This window comes from Euleptes europaea, chromosome 3, assembly GCF_029931775.1.
Source record: "Euleptes europaea isolate rEulEur1 chromosome 3, rEulEur1.hap1, whole genome shotgun sequence".
In the NCBI taxonomy this organism is placed as follows: domain Eukaryota; kingdom Metazoa; phylum Chordata; class Lepidosauria; order Squamata; family Sphaerodactylidae; genus Euleptes; species Euleptes europaea.
Genome location: NC_079314.1, coordinates 97,537,373 through 97,564,413, shown reverse-complemented (window position 1 = coordinate 97,564,413; position 27,041 = coordinate 97,537,373). Strand labels below are relative to the sequence as shown.

General features: G+C 42.9%; 1 protein-coding gene across 1 annotated transcript in view; it reads right to left on the bottom strand.

Annotated features, from left to right (window-relative positions):
- RFX4 (regulatory factor X4) overlaps nt 1-26,611 on the bottom strand; it is a 91,404-nt gene extending 64,793 nt beyond the window's left edge. The window contains exon 1 of the mRNA XM_056846230.1: nt 26,176-26,611. Coding sequence (XP_056702208.1) covers nt 26,176-26,218 — 43 coding nt within the window. The 5' untranslated portion in view covers nt 26,219-26,611. The remainder of the gene's footprint in view (nt 1-26,175) is intronic.
- Nucleotides 26,612-27,041: the final 430 nt, after the last annotated feature.

Genomic DNA, 27,041 nt, shown 5'->3' with positions numbered 1-27,041 from the left:
AACTTTTAATTGAAAATATTAATTTATTATGGGTTTATAACTTTGTTTCGCGGACCTTAATTTAGTTCTCGCGGACCCCTGGGGGTCCATGGACCCCTGGTTGGGAACCAGTGCTTTAGAGAAATGCTTCCATTGGGTGTCAACTGCGCATGGGAAGTCTCTGTTTCTCATAGGAAGCAAACGTTATTCCCTGCTCTTAGGCCTCGTCTTGCTTGTCCCTCGGCCAGCACATTCTCCACTCCCCGCTCCTCTCTAATTATAACCCTAGTTGTCTAGGTTACAGGTTTAAATGGCCACCTGCTGCCTCCTTCTGTACGCTGCAACATTACATCATGAGGCATTGCATCAAAACTGTTAAAGGCACAGGATGAAAGATATCGACCCTGTTAAGGGAGCAGGAAAAGCCCTTAATGCTTAGACGGTGGAGGTGGATAAATTAGTGAGTAAACAAGGCAGAGAGCATCATGAGAGGTTCCTGTGGAGTATCTAACTTCAGTACCATGGGGCATCACTCATACAAACCAGAACAGGCTGAAGACAGGGCTATGTAAACTCCACACAACAATAAATCAAAATTCTGAAGCAACATTCTGCTGCAGTTTCATAGCCTGAATAATTAAGTATATTTCTCTTTTTTTCTGTGCTGTTGTATTGATATTTAAAAAGAAGAAGAAGAGTTGGTTTTTATATGCCGACTTTGTCGACCACTTAAGGAAGAATCAAACCGGCTTACAATAATCTTCCCTTCCCCTCCCCACAACAGACACCCTGTGAGGTAGGTGGGGCCGAGAGAGCTCTAAGAGAGCTGTAACTTGCCCAAGGTCACCCAGCTGCCTTCGTGTGTAGGAGTGGGGAAACAAATCCAGTTCACCAGATTAGTCTCTGCCACTCATGTGTAGGAGTGGAGAATCAAACCCGGTTCTCCAGATCAGATTCCACCGCTCCAAACGACCCCTCTTAACCACTACACCACGCTGGCTCTTACCCTTCTTCCCAGTTTTATCTTACCCTTCTTCCAAGGAGTTCACGGTGGTATACACAATTCTCCCCTCCTCATTTTATCCTCACAAGAACCGTGTGTTAGGAAAGTTAGGCTGAGAGACAGGCCCAGTGTTACCCAGTGAGCTTCACAGTGGTGGTGGTGGACTTGAACTTTGGTTTCTGTGGTCTGATATGACAACTACTATAACCACACTAGTCTCTTCTGATCTGTTGCGCTTGGATACTAAGTACTATAGCCAGAATTTTGGGTTCTGCAAACTGGTATTTAAAAAATTGCTGCACTTTAATGCTGTTTTGTTTTTAATGAATTTTCAAGTTGTCTGGATGTCACATCCTTGATAAAGACAGCATAGATATTTTAAAAATAACTACATTTACCTGTTTTGCACAATCTGCTACTTGTAGATATGGAGGCAAAGAGCTATGTAGCCACTACAGAAGATCCTGTTGTCTTATCTCTGATTGCTGAAATTTTACCTGCAACCTGGAAACTTGCTGAGTTTCTCAGGGCTTTTTCCATACACTCGACTCCTAATTTTCTTTGCAGTCGATCCACAAGCACTGGAATCGGTTTGGGCACGGTTCTTCCGCATGTCTGCCCTCCCTCTGCATTGTGGAGTCAGTTAATTTTCTTCCACACATGCCTTCAATAATGAGGATGTTCAAGGGAGGGTGCTGTCGTCATTGGTGGTGTCACTGGTGGTATCAAAGGAACCCAGCTTTTTAAAAAAGCACTAAAATATCAACATATCGCTAGAGTGTTGTAACAATACACTTGGTGGGTTCTCTGAATTCCCAGATTTCCTTTTTTATTTAAAGTAAGTCTCTAGTCTTTTTCCTTGCACTGGTATAAGGAAAAAGAGATATCTTTGCAAGGGAATAGAGAGTTACTTTTTAAACTCTCTAGTCTATCCCCTTGCAAAGATATGGGAATTCAGAGAGCCTTCTAAGTCTATTGTTACAACACTATCGATGTATGTTTTTTTAGTGCATTTACTGCATTTTTAAGGTGTCTATGTTGCCTTTATCAAGGATATGACATTCAAGACAACTTGCAAATTCATAAAAAAATAAAACAGCATTAAAATGCTTTTTTAAAAAAGAAAACCACTCATCTTCAGTGGGTTGTATTCTCAACACTCATAAGTTGTCACTGTAGCCATTTTGATAAGCCTTATTATTATTATGATTATAATTATCTTTAGAAGCCATTATTATTGGTCTCTTTAAACATCGTTGTGGTCGCCAAGCTGAGGAAGGATTGGATTCCAAAACGCGTACTTGTGATAGACCCACCTTGGACCTTTCTTCGTCTCTTCGTGATTTTTCATGGACTATAATTCTTGAGTATACATGAGCCTTTGTTAATGCCACAGAAATAATTCTTGAATCTATGTTGTTCATGTTTTGTTGTTAAAAGCAATCTGTATATATACATTTTTGTTATTTCAGACCCAGTGAGGTTTCTGTGTGGCTTTCAACACAGTGTTTATGAATATATGTTGTGTTTTGGATTTTCCAAAAAATAGAATTATTATATTCTATAATATTGTTTTCTTTTTCAGTTGGTGTATTTCACATTATATTACCTTTGAAGCCACGTGCTGCCATTTATTATAGTTTCTACTATTTCCAGCATAGGTATTTTCTTCTTCCAACCAACCTCCAGGTACTAGCTGGAGATCTCCTGCTATTACAAATGATCTCCAGCTGATAGAGAAAATGGCCACTTTGGAAATTGGACTCTATGGCATTAAAGTCCCTCCCCCCCAAACTCTGCCCTCCTCAGGCTCCCCCTCCCAAAGATAGGAACAGGAGGAGGCAGGGAAAGCCTCACGCCTGCAGTTCCAGTTACACTGTACAGCTGGTTTTGCTCCCCCCACCCTACCGCCACTCAGCTGTTTGGCGGGGGTGCAGGCTTTTTTTTTTTTTTGCTTTGCCTCCACGGTTTCCCTGGTGCCCCAGCCTGTGAGCTTTCTTTGCTTCTCTCTGCCCAGTGTCCCAGGTTTCTTAGGCAGCTTTCCGGCTGCTTTCCCCTGTGGTTTCTCGCAAGTAGCGCTACTCGCAAGAAACCGCGGGGAAAAGCTGCCAGAGAAACCTGGGACACTGGGCAGAGTGCACCAAAGAAAGCTCATAGGGCAAAACTGGGGGGAGCAAAACTGGCTGGTTGGAAACTTAAGATAGGAACAGGAGGGGGCAGGGAAAGCCTCACGCCGGCACTTCTGGTTACACTGTAAGTGACTTCATCACGTACATGACGCTGGTTGCCGCCCCCAACCCCTCCTCCCTAAATCTCCCACCGGTTGCATGGTGGGACCTGGCAACCCTAGACTCTGTCCATGTGCTATGGGTGAAGTGGAGACAATGATACATGTGTGTTTGTTTTTGATGCCCATGTTATAGTGGATTGAGGGTTTAGCTTGTTTATCCTATAATAGCTAAATTCTTGGAAAGTTCGGAGTGGGTATGGCTGGAAAAGTTATTAATTGGTGAAAATCCCACGATTTTGAAACAAGTGGCCAAATGTTGTGTTTGGGTGGTAAAAGTCCAGAGCATGAAAGGGGTTGCTGGAAAGGATAAGGAATTCTATTAAGTATAGGAATACTGCTCCAAGTTTTACACTGGTTTAAATAGTATTTTATCTGTGTTTTATCTGTTTTGCTAGCAATTATTTGAAATACAAGGTTTTAGGTATTTGGAAATGTAGCATAGAAATGCAATATGATATTTTCTGGTCTATGACCGCAATAAAATTATTATATTATTAATTAGCCTGGATAAAACATTTTGAGAGTCCCAGGCAACGAGTTTTAGCAAGTCATTATAACATGCTACATTCTTCTTGGTTCTTCCTTACAGTATTTTTTCTGAAAAAGCCATCACATATGCCTTCATGGGAACTATTCAAAACGCATGCTTTTAGAGGAGTAGACCCAGAGCCCGGGTATGTGATACTGAGAACACAAACATGTGAGTACCTGGAGGTTGGCAACCCTATCTGACTGGCAGAGGCTCTCCAGCATTTCAGAAAGCCAGGGTTTCACATGACCTACTCTCTGAGCCTTTTAACTATATATATACTCTTACCACTAAGCCATGGGTTCTCCCCACATAGTGAGCTGCTTACGCATGAATGGCTCACCTTATAGATGCCATTTCAAAAGTCTTGTTTTATGTTGGGTGGGCTATAACTAAGAATGTGAAAGCGCTTAAATCCTTCTGATTCAATTAGGGTGATGTTTCCCCATTTGCTCCCACTTGTCCCAACAAATCTTGTTATGAGGAAAAACCTACAGATTCAGTCCTTTTTTCTTGTATGAATGTTAAGAATTCCAAAACAAAAAGTTGATGCAGCTCCTTCTGTTCTAAAATCTCTTTCCCCCCTCATCCCATCCTTTCCCCCACTCTGAAAAGGCTTGCTCTAGCATCTCTCAAACTGTGAAGCCCAGATCCCATGGAAGAAAGTAGAAAGACAGCCTAGTAAACATATAAAAGGAAAGAAGGGAGTCTTCTTACTCCTTTTCCTTTAGACTGAACAAAACAAGAATCTAGTATTGAATAATGCTTGCTGCTAAATACTGGTTGCTCAATAGACAGTCTGTTTACTGAGCTCAAAGTGGAAGTGGTCCAACAAAGAGAGAGAGAGAGAGAGAGAGAGAGAGAGAGAGAGAGAGAGAGAGAGAGAGAGAGAGAGAGAGAGAGAGAGAGAGAGAGAGAGAGAGAGAGAGAGAGAGGTGAGTAGGATGTTCCACCCATGCGATTAAAATGCAGCTTCCCAGATTGCCACCCAGCACTAAAAGTACTTTGCTCCCCTCATCCAACACCAATTTTAAAATACAGATTATGAGAGGCTAATGTATTGTCTGGCTTAGTCCTGAAGATAGCAACACTGAGACAGAGTTTGCAAAGCATATGCTGTCAGCCAAAACTTTGCCATTTATGGAACTCGCGTTTCCTTCTTTTGAAAAAGTAGACTTTATGAATTCAGATACAGACAAGGGATTTAGGGCATCCCTAAGCATGCCGTCCATGCATAGGTATATTGTCAAGGCAAGAAGGTAAAAGGAAGACCCTTCCCCCTCTTTTGTGAAATAGGGTATTTGCTTTCCCAGCTCAGATAATAGGTAGCAGCTGCACTGGTCCAGATGACAACCTGTTGAGGGGGACAAACCACTATGTAGACTGCATGGACAATTCTGGTAGCATAATCAAGGCACTCATCTGAAGGCACCGTAATCTGAGATTAGAATATGTGCTTAATTGAAACTGAAAACAATTTCTGAAAATGGAAGGAGGCAGCTCCCAGAGAACACAGTGGTAGAAATCTGAAAAGTTGGTAGAATGTGGAAACAAGCTTAAGCAGGTCTATGCAGAAGTAAGTCACTTGCTGTTCAATAGGGCTTAGTTCCAGGAAAGCTTCCTTAGGACTGTACTGTGTTAGGAAGGGAGGGTTGGAAACTCTCCTATCTTCCCCCTCTCTCCTCTTCCAAAGGTGAATTACCACATATCCCCACTTACAAATTCTAGTCGGTATGTTGCAGTAACTATAACAAAAAGGAATCTTTCTGAAGACTTAAAGTATTTATTGCAACATAAGGTTTTATGGGTTATAACCCACTTCATCAGATGCATGATGAAACATTACTCTGTAGATACATACAGATGGGGTGATGAGCCATGGGGTTGAAAGGTAATGGAATACAAGAGGTATAATTTGTGATATTTCTTTGCAAAACTCAAAAAGGTGGCAGTAGTAAGCAGGGAGGAGTGTGCTTTATCTCTCCACCAACCCAACATTCCATCCCTGCTTGCTTTTGTGGCATCCTTATTGTGACATAAAATGCAAATGGAACCAAAGTCAATGTGCATAGGGTCTAAATGCATGGCTGAAATACTACAGTCTAGGATTTTAACCTTATGAATGGAGCCTATGCAGACTGAATTTGGGTAAATTGAATGTTATACTAATCAGTGGATGTTTATCGGCTTGAGGAGAAGGGGTAACAACAGGTGGGCAGAGAGATAGGGTATGTTCACCCCTTACTTCTCATCAAACATAGGACCATTTTATCAGCCAAACTGCCCCCTAAATGAATGTCTGAAATGCGGCGAATGCTGACATTCATATGAGAATGAAGACAGTCCCAGATAAATTTTGTGACTGCATAAAACTCAGAGATACTCTAGAAAATGTTGGACATAATCTAAATATGATTATTAACACATAAAAATGTCAATGTTCACATTTTGGACACTCGCTGTAACTTAAAACCTAAATGTGAAAATATTCCACACGAATATTTTCAGAATATGAAGTTCCTGGTTCTAGAATCCCTGACAAGGAGACTTTGGAAGCCGGAGAGGCTGCTAAAGGCTCCGGGGAGAGGAAGGAAGACATGCAAGAAAACAGCAGTGGCTATGAAGGTAGTCTGGTGGATAGACTTCATGGAAGTCAAAGCTGTTTCCCACAATTCACAGTCCTTATGACAGTGCATTCTAAGAATGAATTACATAATCCTTTCTTCTGCTCTACCATAAAGAGAGGATGATTTGAGTGAGAACACTGATAGGCAGGCAGATTTACACTAGCAAGATCTTTGGCAAACAGAAATTTCACACTGTTGTGCCCCTCCACACACACAGAGAGATTAGTTTATGTATATATTGGGATAGTCCATGTGGTCCATTTGACACAATTCTCATCAATTACTCAGTCTCTTTTCTAATCAGATCACTCAGACACAAAACATCCACTTGATATACCAGCCTTTCATCCTAACTTCAATTTTAACAGCTCGTTTACTCAGCTGCTCTGGGTTTCAGGGTCAATTCTGATGGTGTATTCCATTTCAGTAACAATTTGGTATGGGCACATGGAAAGACAAGTGGAAAACAATACTTCACTAGTCATACTGATATGGGGCATATATTTTTATTTTAATTGCAGATTATCACATTAAGTACCAATCTTGCTCTTGGATTCATTCAACAGCAGCCCATCAAGGCTTTTTTCTCGAGAAGCAACAGCTGTAAGGCTAACTTGGTCATACTAGAAGGGTATCATGAACAGAAGAGTTGTCGTGCTACCCTGTTCTTTTGATTCTTGTAATTCGTCTATAGTAGGAGAGAAGGTGGAATGGTATAGCCTGATTTTGTCAGATCTCAGACGCTAAGTAGAGTCCGATAATTGGATGGGAGACGACCAAGGGAAGACTCTGCAGAAGAAGGCAATGGCAAACTTCTGCTTCTCACTTGCCTTGAATGCCCTTTGCTGGGGTTGCCATAAATCGGTTGCAACTTGATGGCAGATAAAATAGTCTATATTAATTGGGAATTGCAACTTTAATCAGCTTTGATAAAAATCATCTTTGATAAAAAATTGTATGCCAAATATTTTTAAAAAATATTTTTATATATGGACACTTTTTATGCTCCCTCTCCAGGGAACCTGCCCAAGTTGTGATAGGAAAACAACAAACTGGCTGTAACTGAAAGCATCCTGCCTCACTGACTCACAGTACTAACAAATGTTATAAAACTGCCATAATACACATGGAAGAAAAAACAGTAAAATCCCACATAAGTCACTTCTAACTTTCTCAGAAACTTTTGTAGGTTTCCAACCAGAATTGTTGTTCTATTCACCATTGTGATTTCAAATGTAACTCAAAGGTTATCCCACAGACACATTAAGCACCTCCTCTTATAGGTCCTCTTAAGGGTTAAAAATTGGTTAAATGACAAGCCGAAAGCAGGAATAAATGAACAGTTCTCTCAATGGAGGGAAGTGAGCAGTGGGTTTCCTCAAGGATTGATGTTGAGGCAGATGCTATTTAATATGTTTAATAATGATCTGGAATGGGGGGTGAGCAGTGTAATGGCCAAGTTTGTAGATAACACAAAATAATCCAAGATGATCAAAACCAAGGTCAACTGTAAAAAGCTCTAGGAGGATCAATCCAAATTGGGGGAGTGGGCAATAATGTGGCAAATGAAATACAGTGTACGAAAGAGTAAGGCAATCCACATTAGAACACCCCTCAAAAAAACCTTTAAATATATCCTGATGGGGTCTGAAATTGCTGAATCTGAGAGGGAAAGGGACCTTGGGGTCACAGTGAATAGCTCAACATTCAGGTGCATTGAAAAAGGCTAACTTTACGCTGGCAATTATCAGGCTGAAGAAGTGAGCTGTGGCTCACAAAAACTCATACCCTGCCAGACATTGTGTTAGTCTTTAAGGTGCTACTGGGCTCTTGCTCTTTTCTCCTTCTGTTGACAGACTAACACAGCAACCCATCGTGATTAGGGTTGTGTAAAAAAATGTCGGTAAATTTTGGGTTCAGGTTTATTGGGCCTGATTTTTCCCAGTAAACCCAGAATAAGCCAAATACCCATAACGGTAAATTTTGGTATTTGGCTTATTACCGGGTTTACCGAAAAATTCAGGCCCATTATAGTCTATGGGGATTTTTTACAATGCTCCTGGGGGGCATTTTTGAGGTAGAGTCCCCAAATTTTCAGCGTAGCTGCAAGGGACTCTCCTTGGATGGTCACTGAAGTTTGGTGACCTTTGGGACAGGGGCCCAATTTTATGGGCCCGCAAAGGGGTTGCCGCCATCTTCCTGGCATTTGTGAGCCGAGCTGTCCATCAGTTTTTAGGTTCAGAAGTTCAGCATTGCTGAGGATTGGTGGAAAAAGCCAAGTGACAGGCTGCTGCCTCAAAGTCCCTTCGTATCTGGGGCGCACAGCGTGATGTCCATGCAAATTAGCTTCCAAACTGAGGGAAAAGGCTTAAATGCAAGAAAAATAAGGCATGGAAAACATTTCTTTTGGTGGCAAATGACATCCTGTGAACAGTCCTTAATTATAGTCATGAAAAATCTGATTTCAAGAGATAGTCATGGTGTGGGGAAACGAAGCCTCTACTTGGGGCGACATTCAGTTTCAAAACAGGTTTTCAAGGGGGGGTGATATTGGACCCAGCTGAAGTCTCGACCATGGGGGCTGTCTGGAGGAGATTGCTTATCAGCGTGGGTGAGGGAGTCTCCATCGGAAGCAGCTATTGAAGCCAGTTCTTTTAGTTGGAGGGTATATCCCTCCGTACAAGACTTGATGAGCCCCGTCTTTTAAAAAAAATTATGCTTGATCCAGATCAACCCACTGAAAGGTTGGTCAGACCAACTATGGGGCCCTAACAAAACCAGACAAAAAAGAAAGAAAAAGGGGAGAAAGCACAGAGCCGAACCTCTGAGCAAAGGCAAATAGCCGAACCCAAAAAAGCGGAATAATTATTTGGCTTTTTCAGGAATCGCTTATTCAGCTTCGGGCAGACCCCTGGATTTTGGTGTTCGGTAAACACAAAGCCTGAAAATTATGGCTAATTTTGGGTTTATTTTCAGTTCGGGTTTATCGATATGCACAACCCTTATCGTGATCTGTCTCCATGGTTGGCCACTGCATGAGTCAAGATGCAGGACTAGATGCCAAAATGGTCATGATTATATGCAGTGCAATCCTAAACAGTTATACCCTTCTAAGAGAACTAAAGTTAATGGACTTAGAAGTAATGTAACTCTGCTTAGGACTGCACTGCTAATTTGGGCAAGTTCTGTTCACAGGAACTGCTATCATTAGTCATTATATAATTAGTGACCACAGATGACTGTTTCTTAGCAACTTCCTGGGTTAGTTCCCATTGAAAGGGATTTTTTAAAGACACGTAAGTAAAAAATCTTTAGTGACTGATGCTGATAATAGTTTCACATATCCTGGTAATCAAGTGATAACTTGCAGTTATCACCACATGCATAACAGCCAAGAAGTAAGTGGCAGCTCTTTTTTTTTTTTAATTAAAAGCTTAGTTTCAAGAAAGATTCATATGAAAGAATACCAAATTGTGTTCTGGGATGAAAGTAGCAAAATGGAATATTTTAGACTGAAACCAAAGAGATGACCAGTGGCCGCCCTCCAAACTAAGTCACAAAGCAAACCAACTTTCTACATACTTTATCATTAAAATTACAGTGTCTGTTCAACCAAGTAGACCTTCACTTGGAATACAACAACGGAAGTAACATTTCCATAATTAAGTGCTGGATATAGGAATTAGAGTTATTACTCCAGAAAGAAATCTCTGTTCTGTATTACCTTAGCCCCCAGAGACAACAGATCTCCACTAATTTACCGCAAGACATAACTCCATGTGATACTTCTTTACACACTTTAGATGACTATTTTAGTTTTCTACTAAATTGGAACAGATCAGTTTCTCGGTTGTCCATTGACCAGTACATAGCAGAACTGCAGCTTGGATCACACTATAAGTATCAACTGATGGAAGGGATTTCTCATCTCTTCCCACTGCATCCCAAAATACCCACAAAATGCTGCTTCTGGAGATAGGGACTGCCCAGGAACAGCACGAGAATCGGTCAGAGGTTTGTAGAGGGAGGGAGGAATCAGCAACAATTGCCCCCTCTTCTTTTAGTAGAAATTTTACTTGAGAGCCAAGCCTGTATGATTTGATCACAACTTGCAATTTTGTATTCAGAAGTTAAAGTAAGTTCCTATAACACAATGGTGGAAGTACAATTTGGGAAGAACTGGGGACAGAAATGAGTTTCAAACAGCATGATACACCTCTGGTTTTGCTTGTCCCCCTACTTGAGGTATCTGATGTTTGATTTCATCCATGGTTCCACATTTTAGCATACCCACTAGAAAGTAATGGTATTGTAGATGTCTAGTGGAATGCCACAAGGTATCCTTGTCCATGCTACCTTGTATGCATTAATAGCCATAAGATAACAATGATTATGGATTCAGACTCACTATGTAAAATTCAGGCTCACCCTACACAAACTACATGACTATCACTGCATCCTTCAGAAATTTGCCTAAGAGCATTGTGTCTCTCACTGCTATCAAAGGCTAGTTTATTGCTAGTTTTCAACACAAACATAGAAATGTTCAAAGGGAAAGTGCATATTGTTCAAAAAGGTGTTTCTGTATATGATATGTTCAAACTGAGTTTCAATGATTTTCTGTTCAGATATCACACATTTCAGTCCCCCAAACCATGGAAACAGGATTGTAGCTGATTTTCCAGATGTTTTTACTGAAATTCTACAGATCAGTGGGGAGTTCAGACATAAGACTTAGGTACAAAAAATACTGTAGCAATATTGCATAAAGTAAGAAATGTACTTATTGCACTGAGAAAACCACTCAAGGAACAGAGTCAAATTATGCAAAGCTGGACCTGTTGACTCCTTGGAATGAGTTTCTCTTATTGTCTTGGAAGAGAAAGCAAACAGAATCATTCAAATGTGAATGGACTCAAGAGATCTTAACTCAAACACTGTTGTGGACTGTCATTCTCTGCCCAATACCAATGAAATGTTACTCACCCTTAAAGAAACAAGGGTCTTTAGAGTGCCTGATTTATCCACAGCTTATCATCAAATTCCTTTCCTAAAAGAATCCCAGAGGTACACGGCTTTTATAACTCCAAAAGATCTATTCCAATTTAAACACAAGCCATTTGGTTTGGTTTCTGAAGAATCTGCTCCAGAGAATGATGCATGGAATATCTGGAACTAATCAGATGTGTTACATACTTTCAAAATAATGCTGATGTATGGCAAAGTTGACCATGAAATGATATTGTTCTAAAAGGAAATCTAGGAAACGTTCAGGAAAATGGACCCCTATCAATAAGACTCATGAGACAGTGGGCTAGCTGAGAGAATGAATAGATTGGTAAAAGAATCTACAACTCACCAGTAGGCAAATGAAATTATGGGAAGAGGCCTTACGAAAAACACTTTTGCTTACAGTACCGCTTCTCACTCAGTAACAAGAGTAGCCTTTTAAACTACTGAGAAAATGAAAAGTCAATGCAAGACCAACAGGGCAAACCTCACTACAGTTCCCTGGGAGTAAGCCCATTGGATAGACTTGAAGAGGATTCTGAGTAGAGTTGCTTAGGATAGCCAAGTACCTGTCCAGGAGGGCGCACCTTTTCATGCAGACTTCCTTATATAGCACTTCATTAACATGTTAAAAATAGATGAGAACGAACTGATGACAGCCAGTGTTGTATAGTGGTTACAGGGTTACACTAGGATCTGGGAGACTCAGGTTCGAATCCCCACTCTGCCATGGAAGCTTGCTGGGTGATCTTGGGCCAGTCACACACTCTCAGCTACCTCCTAAAGTTGTTGTGAGAATAAAATGAAGGAGAGGACAATTTTGTGAGCCATTTTGGGTCCCCATTGGGGAGAAAGGTGGAATATAAATGAAGTAAATAAATAAGATATTGATAAATAGTACTAGTCTACTAATTTTATAACTGGTGTGATTTAATTAAATGTATAAAACCACTGTGAAGAGTAAAAAAAAGGCATTTCAAATAGTCACACTCTTTGCAAGTAACAGACATCAGAAGAGGGCTTTGCCATTCTCAAAGATGGAAAGAAATGGAACATCAAGATTTTCCAAAACTCAGTATGTAACAGACTCCAACTTGTTGTGCACTAGAAAGCCTTGAAGATATTGATGAAGAAGAACAATTCAGGGTTCCAGATTCTTCCACTATTCAGATGTTCTTGTGTCTCTCTAATAATGAGAAGGAGCACAAGAGGAGATTGCCTAAAAGATTTGAATTTGTAACAGAATTTTTGTAGTTTATTTTGATATTATTATATAAAGATGTGTTGTATCATAGCTGCCATTTATTCCCTTTTTTGTATTTGGACGTTTGTTCCTTTACAATTTCTGTAGGCCTGCCCTCAGGAGGAGACTTTGTGCTATGCTTACTTACAGGGGAATGTAGGACATTCTGCTATGATATTCATCTTCTGGATTTTCCTCTCTGGACAGGAAAATCTCTGGGGGTAAATAATTACAACAATGCAGCAAGAAAGGGAAGGAAGAAAGACAAGGAGAAAGATGGAGAAAAGAGAACAGGACTCTGTAAAGACATCATGATAGAGTCAAGCTGTCTTTTTTTTAGTGTTTCAAATCTCTCTTAGTTTATCCTTCTTGCCAGAAACAAGCTCTATATTTTTCTGAGACTCTTGCCTCTGCTTCAACAAAACCCGAAAAGATACCCCTGAAAACAATGCATCGTCTTCCGCACAGCTCAAAATGTTGCTAGAGCCATTCGGATCAGCTTTGTTACAACCCTTTGGTGACTAACAAACACCGCTTATTTTAAGGCCCAACTGTGTATTCTGTTTTGCGCCCTATGAAAACTGCCCTTTCCCCCAGTATTGTTACACTGGATGAGCGATATCTCCATGAAGCATTTTTGGAGAAACATAGCGCAGTAGAAGCAGCATGGAAACATAAAACCTAAGCCGCGGGCATGAATGAGCAACCCCAATGATAATTTGGCCTGAGCTGAATATTGCTCTCTGAGGTGGCCGGAGCAGTGATGGCCCTGGCTGCTTGTCCCTCCCAGGTTTGTTTGGACAGGATTGTTAATGAGTGATTAAGAATGATTTGTTGGGAGCTGTTCAGCAGGGTTTCTTCTCTTCTCTTCTGGATGGTTTTATTTCACCGTTAGCGGCAGGGGGCTCCTGTATTGTCTAAGGGAGGAGGAGAGGCATGCCCCACTGGATATTTGGCTCCTTCCAATCCCTCCTTCCCCCTTTGTTGTGAGCTCACAGCCGCTCTCTTGGTGCCCCCTGCTTCCAAGGCCTGTTTAAAGCACAACTGCAAACTCATAATATTTTGCTTTCTCCCCTCCCACAATTACAAGCAGCTGTTTGCCCAACAACCCCCCCACACACACACGCACACACAACGGAGCTCTCTGAAATCACCATGGAGATGTCACTCGCAGAAGCAAGGCTGTGGCTATGGAAACCTGTTAGTACTCACTCTTCCTTGCAAACTTTTCAGTCTCTGAGGGAATGTGCAGTAACACTGAGCATTCCAGACTATTGGACATGCACAAGACTCAGGGGGAATTATTCTCTGTCTCCTTCCTTAATCGTCAGTATTTCGAGACTCTCTTAAATCCTGGTGTAGGAAGGTCCTGGGAAAATCCATTGGACTCATGTTCCCCACATGTAATGTCTGGCTTAAAGTGGACTTGATCAGACTACCCTTTAACTACATGCATATTCAAAAATAACAGTAGTTTGAACACATCTGGCAGGTGATTGTGTGAATTTGACCTTTAGCTGGTCAACTGTTCTGGCATGTGGCTTCTGGTTGCCAGAAGCAAATTTTCAGTTGGGGGAGGGCGGAAGAGACATATATCCATTACTTACAGTACAACTGTAAACAGAGTTACACCCTTCTAAGCTCGTTTTAATAGGGATAGTCCCTCTTTTCCTTAGTAGGACTCCAGTCCAAGCAAACTTTGGTTCTTGTAGGTTATCCGGGCTGTGTAACCGTGGTCTTGGTATTTTCTTTCCTTACACAGCCCGGATAACCTACAAGAACCAATGAACTCTGACCATGAAAGCCTTTGACAATATTCCAGCAAACTTATTTGAAAATAAATTCAGCTGAAATTAGTGGGATTTACTTTCAAGGAAAGGGCATTAAGATGACAGTGTAGGTGTATATATTCCTGTCCCATACTGAATTATATCTGTTGGGCTGGGTCAGTGCTATCTATAGGTTATTAGGAAGACCGCTTCACCAGGGCAAATTGTGCTTTGAAATTCTGTAAATGTTACTGGGGGTGAGAAGTGAGAAGTTATGTCAGTACAAAAACATGCCTCCTAGATTGCAGATGAATTTGTTGCTTTCTCACAAAATGCACACATACTCTATTACTTCAAGAAAATGAAACTGCATGTTAAATTGTAATGTTTCATATGAAATGTAAAAGTATAAATGTCTGGGCATTATTCAAACAATTAAAATACACCAAGTGGCAGTGTAGCTCTCTAAAGTATCTAAGGGTGCTCTCCTAAGGCCAGTCTGCACACTGCTTGGGCTACTAAATAAGCCCCACACAAGTATTATGCAGATATGTCTAAAGTATATGTATCTGGAGATACATCAGTAGAGTGCCCCATCGATGCTCTGCTGATATAAACCAAGTGAAGCTGCACTGGTGTAAAGGCCAGAAATGGGCAGAACCAGGTTATTCTTGGGGAAGAGCAAGGTTTAGCCCTATAAGCTTCCACACATTATGTCATCCTGTGTTGGTGTCATTTTACATTAGTCAAAATGCTAAGTATAAATCTTTTTTCTTTATTTCTTCCTCTTGTGACTAGGGTTGCCAGCTCTGGGTTGGGAAATAACTAGAGATTTTGGGGGCAGAGCCTAAGGAAGTAGGGGTTTGGGGAGGGGGAATTCAATGCCATGGAGTCCAATTGCCAAAGCGGCCATTTTCTCCAGGCGAACGGATCTCTATTGGCTGGTGATCAGTTGTAATAGTAGGAGATCTCCAACTAGTACCTGGAGGTTGGCAACTCTACATGTGACCCAAGGGGGCTGTACAAAGACTAAAATAATTAAAACCAACATAATATACAGAAAAGCTGATTGCACCACAAATACACTTAAACGCCTACAAACAGCCTTTTAAAGAGTACAGTTTTACACCTGTTTCAAGAGTTGGAACCTTCCTTGCTGACTCTGGCATGACATTCCATGAATTGGACAGGTGTAAAAAAAAAAAAAAGGCAACTCTTCCTCACAGCCACAAAACAGCTTACGATACTAAGTCTGCAGCCAGTTGCATTATACTTAAGGCCTAAATATAGGCCATCCAGGACATCCATATCTCAGATGGTAGGGCACACGGCTGAAGGCACGTCTCTCTACCCTCATTTCATGCACACTTAGAATATATATGAAGGGGATGGGGCTTTGGTGATAGGGACTCAACAGAAAGAGCACTTTGCCCAAACAACCAAGGATGAGAATAAGCAGTGTTGCAGCATATTATTACGGTAAGAGTGATATTACTAAGAGTGTGCAACTGTCCTCAACAAGAGCCAGGACCTTTTTGGCCCTGGCTCTGGCCTGGTGGAATGCTCTTTCTGGGAACATCAGGACCCTGCGTGACTTGAAAGAAGTAATCCACCAGGCCTATGATTGAGGACAGCCACAGATGTCATCAGTAATGGCCTCCCTACCTGTCCCCCTCCTTTTTCTGTTTGAATTCTGTTGGTCTGTACCCGCTTTATCAGCGTGCTCGATTTTAAGCGCTATCTATGGTTAGGTTGTGTTTTTAGCCTGCAGATGTATAGTTTTAAAGAGTATTAGATTATTATGGTTGTGTACTATTTTAATGTTGTAACTCACCCTGAGTTTGGTTCTGCCGGGCAGGGCGAGTAAGAAGTCTAAGATATAAAATAAATAAATAAAATAATACTGCTGTCCTAGGAACCTTTACAGATATTCCACCTCAAGACACAAACCCAAATCTGGATCCTCTGTTCCTCCAGCTAGGAATGCAAGGGCAATGTACCCCATGCAGGAATGCAAGGAAGGCTGATCACCTGCCTTAGACTTTGCTACATATATATCACTACCTTGCAGCATGTCTGTGCCATCTAATGGTTCAGCAACCTCCTCCTCCCTCAACACTTTCCCATCTGCTAAGCCTACACCACATCTAGCTGCTTTACCATGGGGTTGTCAACTCTCTTGTTCCAGCCTGGCTCCTTTGACCATCTCAGTTATACTGATCTAGGTTCTGACAATGCAACAGTGTCCAATGAATCCCTTTTTTCTGTGTTTTTTAAAGGCTAATTTTGTTTGAAGATTTTAGCTGGTCAAAACCTTCATTCTTCTGAGATGGGGTGAACATGTAAGCATTCAGGATCTGATACCTACTTTTTCAGGTCACATAATCGTCTGGGGTGGGGAGACTTCCCATCTGAAACCAGTAGAGCTTCTGCTCAGACACCTATATACCCCATAGTTAGCTTTGCACACAACCCTAAAGTGCCAATTGCAAAAAACCCTACAAGATCCTGAGGGAAATGATTCATTGGCCTGCACCTTTTCTGGAAGGACCATTTACCTATTCCTCCTACTTTCTGATCGGTCAAACATGAATCCCCCTTCCTTTCTATGGAACCCTTGAAATATAAACCATCAGGAAGAGGAAAACATGCAAGGCAGTCATCTTCCAGAGAGCATTCGGTGAAGGGTAATTTTTTCTAGCAGATCTGGCTGTTAGTTTGCTGATCCTGTATGGTTTAACTCTTGGCTGTGTTGACGAAATGGTTTTAAACTGGTAAATAGTGTATATTACTCTGTTTAGAATTTGTTGGTTTATGCCTTTGCACCTTGTTGCTACACTGTTTACTGTCTTGAGTCCAAAGAGATAAGATGGGATAGAAATATTTTAAATAAAAACAAATCAATGAAGGTGGCTCCCTGTCAGCGAATCAGTACCTAATTGCCTTTGTCAGCCTCTATGAATCTGTCTAATCCCCTTTTAAATCCATCCATGTTTGTGGCCATCACTAAATCCACTGGCAGTGAATCCCACAACTGAATTACTTGTTGAGTAAAGAAGTATTTCCTTTTGTCCACCCTGAATCTGTTGCCCATCAACTTCTTTGGATTCCATTGAGTTCTAGTATTGTGGAAGAAGAAGAGTTGGTTTTTATATTCCGACTTTCTCTACCACTTAAGGGAGACTCAAACCGGCTTACAATCACCTTCCCCTCCCCACAACAGACACCCTATGAGGTAGGTGGGGCTGAGAGAGCTGTGACTGGCCCAAGGTCACCTAGCTGGCTTTGTGTGTAGGAGTGGGGAAACAAATCCAGTTCACCAGATTAGCCTCCGCCGCTCATTTGGAGGAGTGGGGAATCAAACCCGGTTCTCCAGATCAGACTCCACTGCTCCAAACCACCGCTCTTAACCACTACACCACGCTTGTGAGAGGGAGAGACGTTCTCTCTACCCATTTCTTCCACCCTGTGCATAACTTTACAAACTTCTATGATAGCTGTCCTTTCTTTAAACTACTAATTGTGGTTTGGCATGACATCTGAACTCACGCACCACAGATTGTTGAGTAGCACTCCTTTTTGCAACCACCTGGCAGCCGGAGCAGCACTACAGGGAAGCAGGAGAGGCAAGAAGAGACAAACAGAGGTTTATGCAGAATCCAGGATTAAAAAAGTAAACTCAGCAGAGTATTCTTCAATAGGTTTCTTTCCACAAACTCTTAACCTACACAGGGTCACAAGACAGCATCTAATGTATCATTTTAAAAAGCCAGAAGAGATAAAGCTCAAAAAACACAACATCATCTTGTAACTTTCCCCCCTAATAAACTAAACTTAAAAAAAAAAACCCTGCAAGACAACACCACAAACATCAATCAAATTCAAGAAGCATCCAAACCATTATTTTAAGCACCCATAAGATAAACAAAACCTCCATGTTAGCCAGCCAGCTCTCAACAAATCTAAAGTGAGGAGCCACGATTGAATAATTTAATTGGAGGAGAAAGGGATAATTTAAAAAAAGATAAATCAAAAAGAAAAAAGTTTTGCCTGGCAACTAAAACTAGCCAGATGAGTTTATGTGCCTAGCCAAGGTACCACCACAGAAAAGGTCCTCTGTATTATGGCCACCTGCCTTAATTTGGGAGGTAGGGAAGGGCACGCATGGAGAAGGGTGTGTATTGATTATCTCAATCGTATGGGAGGGATACAGCCTTGCTCCTATGCATTCAGGAGCGGCATGCTTAGCAAATTCCCAGATTTGGGCCAAGCACCTGAGCATACTGTGCTGTATTCTTCAACTTTTGAAAGTATTTTCCCAACATCAAGATTATGAATTCAACAAGAGTATAATTTCGATAGAGTAAACATCCCCAAATGCCAAGGTATTAGAATATTCATATCAATGTGAAATACCCTTCTGCATCTCATGGAAAGCAGTCATGTGAATTGGAGGGGAAAAAGCAGTCATGTGCATTGGTCTTAGTTGAAATCTACTGGTAGGGCTTAGTTTGAACCAGGGATCAGACTTGGAATCTGTTTCACTGACAAGCTCACTGCCTGGAACAACATTCCTTCACTACTGAGGATCATGACTGCATGTGCAAGGGATATCTGCTTTTATTTTTGCATTTCTTTGGTCAGGTACAGAACAAGAAATTGCACATCTACCTCATGACAGAGTTGAGTGATATACATCCACTCACCAATTTTGCCAGTAGGGAGATGAACACTCCCATTTGCACATTACACAGGAAGCCAATTTTTAAAAAGCCACTTCAGGTGACATGTTTGTGACTTACAAAGAATTGCAGAAGCCGGCAACAGCTTGGGAATCTTCCACCCCCACAACTCCCCTTTCAGGATTCTGCAAGCTCTTGGGAGCTTGTGCATGCCAATTCCCCCCCCCCCAACACACAAACATCCCCCCCTTAATTGGCTCTCACCATTCTGTGCCACCTGGAGCAGATTCAGTTCTCATAGGGCATTTTTTTTTTTGTATTTTGGTTAATTTACAAAGTGGTGTTTTTCTGTCTATTTGGGAGTCCCAAACTCCTGTCTTTTCTGTGGATGGCTGGTTTTCTTCTTTCATTATCATAACCGGGAGGGGGCAATTTACTATTAGAAGGATGCATTTGTTTCTTTATTTTCCTTCGTTAATAGTCTGTCTTATTCACTGAGACTGAAGGCAAATTATGACGATTATGTATGCACTTTACTGGTGGAATTCTGGATGGTATTGGATGGCACTTTACTGGTGGAATTCTGGATGGTATTCCAATTGCAGGTTGGAGGGGTTATATTTTTAATGTTCCTCCTATTTAAAAAAATCTTCCATATAGTAAAGTATGAGTGAGACTTCTCCATGGAACCTCTCACCATGATTTGACAGCCTTACCGCTTGCTGGAAGCTTTTTATGTGTGGCTGCATTGCACAAAAACGGAATTCCCTCTGCAATCTGAACTACATTCCTGAATTGTACCCCCTCAATTTGCCACCTATTTCTGTGTGACACTCTGCATAGAATGGCACAAAACCCCATCAGTGGGAGGGGGGGGTCTGTATAGGGCAGTTGTCTAAAATAGAATCAGGTCATAAGTCTTGGTCTCTCTTTCCAATTCTTCAAGGGACAGAATTGCCTATTCTCTGTAGAAACTGTGTGAAAAGTGACAATGGGTGTCTATGACTTAAAAAAGCCAAATCCTTTTCTCAGTTATATCCTAGTTGCTTCATACTCTGCTGTGCATATAATATAATATGAAAATAGTTATCAAAAAGCAGAGAAGTAGATAGAATAAGGTAAAGATGTATGACCACATCCGACCCAAATCCTATTTGAAAACACCCTCTAAAAACACATACAAGAGTTTGCATCCTGCCCTCTCCCCCCCACCCAGTGCATACAGTGTTGGAGTCCTACTGGCGCCACTGCAGACAGCAGATTGAATGGGAAACATTCAGCCCAATTTAAGAGGGCCCACAACAGGTGCTGACCCTGTTTCTCAGTCGAACTGGTGGAAAAGCAACGGGCCAGCCTCGAGGACATAACAAAACAACTTTCTCCAGTTTCACAGAAGTGTTCTTGCCCATTTCCCCAAATCTGTATGCAAGATTCGTACAATACCAAAGTGCAACCTACATAACGGAAATGAAAATACAAAATGAGGCAAGATGGCACCTGTACTATTAATGATACAAAAATAATCATCACCTTTGTGATTCTATCGCCAGTGCTAAGATACAACTCCTTTAACAACAAGCTTTCCTTTATTATGAGTTTTAATTTGCACAAAAGAAATATATCCACTCCATACTGATCTGAAAAGAGCTAACACACCTTACATTAAAGGTGTGTTAGCTGTTTTCAGATCAGTATGTAGACATATTTCTTTTGTGCGAATTGTTTACAAACTTTCATTCAGACCTAAGTGTACTTCCTACAACTAAATTTGGAGTGTGGAAGACAAATGGATACTGGGAAAATCCCATTGATAATATGGTTTTGTATTAATTCAAAAGCCTGCCTAATTTACAATATCAGAATTTTCCTCATATATATATATTGTTGACAAATATAAGAAGTTATATCAATCTTATATGAGGGACGAAGCAAGAAGAAATGGTGAGCGTAACAATTATTAGTTAGATAATGGTGATGGAAGTTGGTTTCAGGTAGCAGGCTCAAGGTTGACTCAGTCTTCCATCCTTCCGAGGTCGGTCAAATGAGTACCCCAGCTTGCTGGGGGTAAAGGGAAGATGACTGGGGAAGGCACTGGCAAACCACCTCACAAAGTCTGCCTTGGAAACGTCGGGATGTGAAGTCACCCCATGGGTCAGGAATGACCCGGTGCTTGCACAGGGGACCTTTACCTTTTAATGGTGACTTTACAAAGATGAAACTGAAATGGATGTGTTTTCCCCACAATATAATTCGAACCCCCTTTCTTTATGCCTAGCATAGGTAGGGAAAAGATGTTGCCAAAAGATGGTTTGGTTTGCCAATGTTCCAGAATATCACTGCTCTTGAATCGCTCATGCTGGTTACTGGAGGTCTGGTACTTCGGCTTTTGCCCGAATGCACCCCCAGACACCTGCTGCTTTTGTCATGCCTGGGACTGTTAAACAGCCAGTACTTATCATGCTGGGATTCCTGACTTCTGATCCCGGGGACATTCACCATGGCCCTTTCTTGCAATCGTCGTAGAAAGACCTCTATAGAGCATGCTACGTATACCAGCTTTCTACGTGTGCATTAACGGAAAGAAAACAGAACGTACCGCCAGCAAAGGACAGGCCAATATCTGCGATGAGAAAAGGTTGTTGGGCCCTCACACGCCTGACAGGTTAAAGGCCAGGCAACAGGACTGGATGAAATTTGTGCCCATTTTGAGACAGCGCGGGGTGAAAGAAAGGGTACCTGCCTGTCCCCACTGAGCCGGCTGAGATCGTTTTTAATGAGCTTGACTCTGTTTTCCAGGAGGGGGGACCAGCTCACTAATGAGAGCCATAAACAACCCTCCTCCACCCCATACCTCTTTCCCCCCATTTCTTTCATTATACAATTAAAACAAAGGGTGTTTAAAGAATGTGCTTTCTGAAGGGGAACTCGGCACCCTCGTCTTACCTCAGTGATAAAGTCAGTATGGGATCATCGCTACCATCAACCACTTCCAATAAAAAAATGTTAACCCCCACCCCCAGTCATTGTCTTCATATGATAGCAATGATTAATGTTTGAAAAGACGGATGCTGGAGTCCAAGCAGGTCTTCCTAGAAGTTCTGACCTCACACACTTGGAGGGTTGGGTATAGATACTTGGCTGGGGTGTGTGTGTGGGGGGGGGTCACCTTGCACATAGACAGAAGTATTTTCTTTGTTTTTATCCCACATTGTCCCGAGCTGACCACAGCATTCCAAACAAGTGGGGGGGAGGCAGGCCCGCTGCCAAACCCATCTTTCTCAAAGGACACTGCTGGGAGTACTTTTCTGTCTTTTTCTGGACAGACTTCAGAAACGCTGCAGGCCTGGAACCACTAGGTTTGACTGCTTGCCTCAGTCCTACCGTTTGCCTATTGCAACCAGTTTTCCATGTTCCGCACCCCACTGCTCGAGAGAACATGTCCGTCCCTTCTCTTTGCTACCATTTCTCCCACAACGGTTTAATTTGGGGACTTCTATGGCAGTGTGGATTAATCACTCCCCCATTTTAAATTTTGCAGCCCTTACAAAAACAACCTTCGCTTTTCCTAAATTAAAAATCTAAACCAGATAGAAGAATATAGTGGCCTTTAAAAAAAAAAAAAAAAAGGACGAAGCCTGTGATCCATTTGAATTTGTTACACTTTCCTGCTTTCTAAGGTTCAACCTGTTGCACGGCTTCAACTTTATTAACTTAAAAAAAAAAACTGTTAAAATGGCTCACAACTTTGTGGAAGATGTTATTGAGGAGGGACACCGTGCAGCAGGTATCATTAAAGATTTTTTTCCCCCAAAGATACAGAAGTTTTGTTTAAAAAAACATGCACTTTGCCACAGTTTTGTCAGTTCCCGTCATTTTATACAAAGCGGATATAAATCAAGGATGCTGTGTTTATCCTTCCATCTGATTTAATCATTAAGCTATTTTAAATATATATATATAGGCAGGGAAAATTAAAAGGAGACTGCATTTTCTTCCCTCCCAATGAAGCTATATTTTTTTTCCTCCAAACGCAAAGGGGATTCTTTACATAACAACTGAAACTCCGAAGAAAGCCTAATTGGATTAAGTCCTTTGAAAAGGAGGCGAAGGTGTCTGAATGGGGCGGCGGCCAAAGCTCCACTTTCCCCGCCATCTGTGTAGCAAGGCGAAAGTGGTTCCTGATTCATACGATCTCAATCAGCCCCGCGGCCATCGATCAGACCCGCGCCGGATCGCTGGCCCCTCGCCCTTGAAGCGGCGCAGCCGGACGCCCGCTCGCCCCCGAGCAACCCTCACATCCCCCCAGCGAGCGGCCGCAGGAGCTCGGGGGGGGAGGGGCGGCTTTCCGCACGGAGTCCGGGCGAAGGGAGCTCTCCAAAGGGCATTGATCCCAACCGCGAGAAAGGAGCTGCAGGTGTCCGCTCCCCTTTCCCCTTCCAAACCCAACTGGCCTTGCATCGGCCGCTCTCTGGAGGCACGTTTTCCACCATCCCGACTCTCAAAACTCGGCCTGCCGTTTGTGCACGGGAGGTTTGGCTTTGCCACTCTTTAGATGCACATTTCCCCCCCCCCCATGCAAATTCTCCAAACTCAACCATCAGCCCCCCATCCCATGCAGAGTTTTGAGCATTCGGAGGGGGGGGGGGAAATGTGCATCTAGAGAGCGGCAAATCCAAGGCTAAACGTCCCATGCATAAATGGCCACTACTGCGTTTGCATTTGGTGCGACAGGGAGCTCAGAAAGCTTTAATTTTTTTAAGCTGCAGCTTTAAGAGAGGGCAAGAGTCCAGTAGCACCTTAAAGACTAACAAAAATATTTTCTGGTAGGGTATGAGCTTTCGTGAGCCACAGCTCACTTCTTCAGATACAGCTAGAATGTGAATCCATCGGTCTTTAAGTAGAGGAACAGTATGTAAAGACCGATGGATTCACATTCTAGCTGTATCTGAAGAAGTGAGCTGTGGCTCACGAAAGCTCATACCCTATCAGAAAATATTTTTGTTAGTCTTGAAGGTGCTACTGGACTCTTGCCCTTTTCTACTATCTGAAGAAGTGAGCTGTGGCTCACGAAAGCTCATACCCTGCCAGAAAATATTTTTGTTAGTGCTACTGGACTCTTGCCCTTTTTGACTACTGCAAACAGACTAACACGGCTACCCACTGTGAATTATCTTTAAGAGAGGAAACGATATGAATTGGACACGGTGTCTAATTTTGCAGGAACTCTTTCTGACTGCACCCCTTATTGGACATCAGTCCCGCAAAGGGATTTCTGACCCTCTTCTGACCCCTTCCCGTCCCCCTATCATACACCCCCCCCAAAGAAGCCCTGCGGACCCAGATTCTTGCCACCCAAACCGGCGTCCGTTTGTTCTGGGACCAGTTGCAGCCTCAAAGCTCCGTCTCGTTTTCGGGTAGCTCCTCGCAATGAAAGCCAAGCTTTGCCGGTTTCTGCCCGGCAAAACGTCCCCGCAAGTCTCCGGGACCCTTTTAGGCTGCAGTCTTTGCCTTCTTAGGACTTCTGGTCCCGATCCTGCACTATCCGGGTCCCCCGAGGAAACCTCCCTTGACCTGGCCGCCAGCGCCGCCGGTTTGGGGTGGGGAAACTTGAACGGCCTCGACGCAAGGTTCTGCTTCTTGGGCAAAGTTTAAGTTCGGCCCGATCGCCTTTGCTGCTTCAAAAGCTGTGCTCCTTAGAACTCAATTTCCTTCCGTGGGATTGCTCCAGTTTAAGCAATAGAAGAACCCCAGGATGTCTTCATTTTAAATGAAAATACGAAAAGGTGCACACACACCCCAGCGCAACTCTTCCACGTTTAAGGAAAGGGGCAATCTCCCCCACCTCCTTTGCAAAGCAGTACCTGTTGAGTTTCGAGAGCTGGTCTTCCTTATAATTGCAGAACTGGCTGCACTCCTGGTCCTATGACTAAATTTCAGAGCAGCTAATAATTCAGTTGCCTCGATTCAAACCCCCCCTCCCAGGGAATAGCTGGCGGTCCTCCTTGCCACTTTCACAGGTGGCTCCTGAGGGATGCTCAGAGTTGGAGAACTGGGTTTTCCAATCCAGTTGCGAGCATCATAAACAGGATTAGCAGATGCTATGAGTTTCGACAGGTGAAAGCAGGAGCCAGGAGTCAGGAAGGGGCTGCGAGAACACAAAGATAGCAAAGTGGGAGTGGGGAGTGAGGCTGAGGTGCTAATCATGCTTATTTCGAAGTGAGGCCAATAGAAATTAATGGGACCGATTTCCAAATAAGCATGTTTGGCAGTGGGGTGCAAAGAACGTTGCTTTGGGCTGCTTGATCGACTGCCGCTAGTAGCATCCTCAAAACTTGGGAGCTATTGAGGGGGAGACTTAACCCCAGAATTATGTGTTGTAATAAAATAAAAGTAGAATAACTTGTCACCCGGGGCCAGCTAAATTCCAAGCCAAAAACTCATCCTGACCCACAGGAACTGGCAGGAGACAGAAGTCAAGACATCCAAGCGAGCCCTCCAAACTCTCTCGGTGCTTGCAAAGCCACTGGCAGGGCCTGGCCACAAATTGTTCACCTTCCCATCATAAAATCATTACATTGCAATCCCCACCACCACCAAAGTAACAGCCCAAACTCATGGCAACAACAGACCGTCATATTGCAATTCCAGCTCCCCCCCCCCAAATTTACATCTCAGGAGGAACTTCAGCATCCTAAAAGTCATCACAAGAAAACTCTTCTGAACTGCACCCAACTTTGGGGACTCTCCAGCTCTGTATGCCTTTTAGAATAAATCCCGCTAAGCTCAACAGGACAAATATACATAGGATCGGGCTGCAGCCTGCCTGGCTTTCAGTGGCTGAACTGACAAGCTCAGGAGTGCAACCTCGGAGTCCTCCATACAAAACGCATGCTCCACAAGTTGGGGAGAACCTCTCGGCTCTGGATCCCAGCGCATCAAGGAAGAGTGGCACTTCCCCTCCCCCCCTGTTCTGCTCAGATCCCTGCTGGGCTGGCCCAAATCTTTGTACTGTTTCTGCTGCCCCCAAAAGGCTTTGGACTGACCTGTGGAATCCATGTCAGGTTCCTCCAGCAACCCACAATGCATGCTGTTCCCATGGACAGTGCAGAAGCCCCCAAAAGTCCTGAGGTTTTGGAGTCCCCCCTTGCTCAGATAGGCAGACTGAAGAAAAGAGAGAGCGGGAGAGAAGGAAGTGTGTATGTGTGTGTGTAAGAAGTTGGGGGGAAGGTTAGAGGGGAAAAGGGGGGGGAGAGATAAAGAGAGAAGGAAGGGGGGAGGAGAAGAGAGAGAGGGAGAGATCCTCAGTAAATCCAGCAGGGCAATGCCAGAGCCGTCAAAATGTTTGCGGATGTTTCATGGGAAAAAGCGTCATTTTATAGGAGCCCTGATGGGAGAAATGTCATTGATAGGCCGGCCAGCCTGATGAATGGCTGCTAGTCAGATGGGGATGTGGCAAGGCTCAATGTGAACCCCATTGTGCCACTGTTTTGAATAAGAAAAGCTCTCGTCCAGGAAGGGGGGCTTCAGATCTACGCAAGCCCAACACTTCGGCTCCCCCTCCCCACTTGCCATTAGAGAACGTTTGTCTCACCAAGTTTTACAGAATCCTCCCCCCTCTTCAGTCCCTCCTCCTTCCCCCACCATCCACCCACCCAGCTTTTGGCTCATTACAGCCTGAGATCAAAATTGGCTTAGATCTAGTTCTCCAGGGCACTATTTGGTGTATGTAAAGACCTTGTTAGACCTCCCCCTCCTCCCCCTGGGGAATCATTCATAAAGTTGAAGGTACCTCTTGAAAACTCAGTTTGTTTCAGGTGTTAGAAAATTGGTACATGCCTCGCCTCACCCCCCCCTCCCTCAACTTCGCTTTTCACACATTAGGTTTCGAGGCGTCCACCTGAGCTTTTTA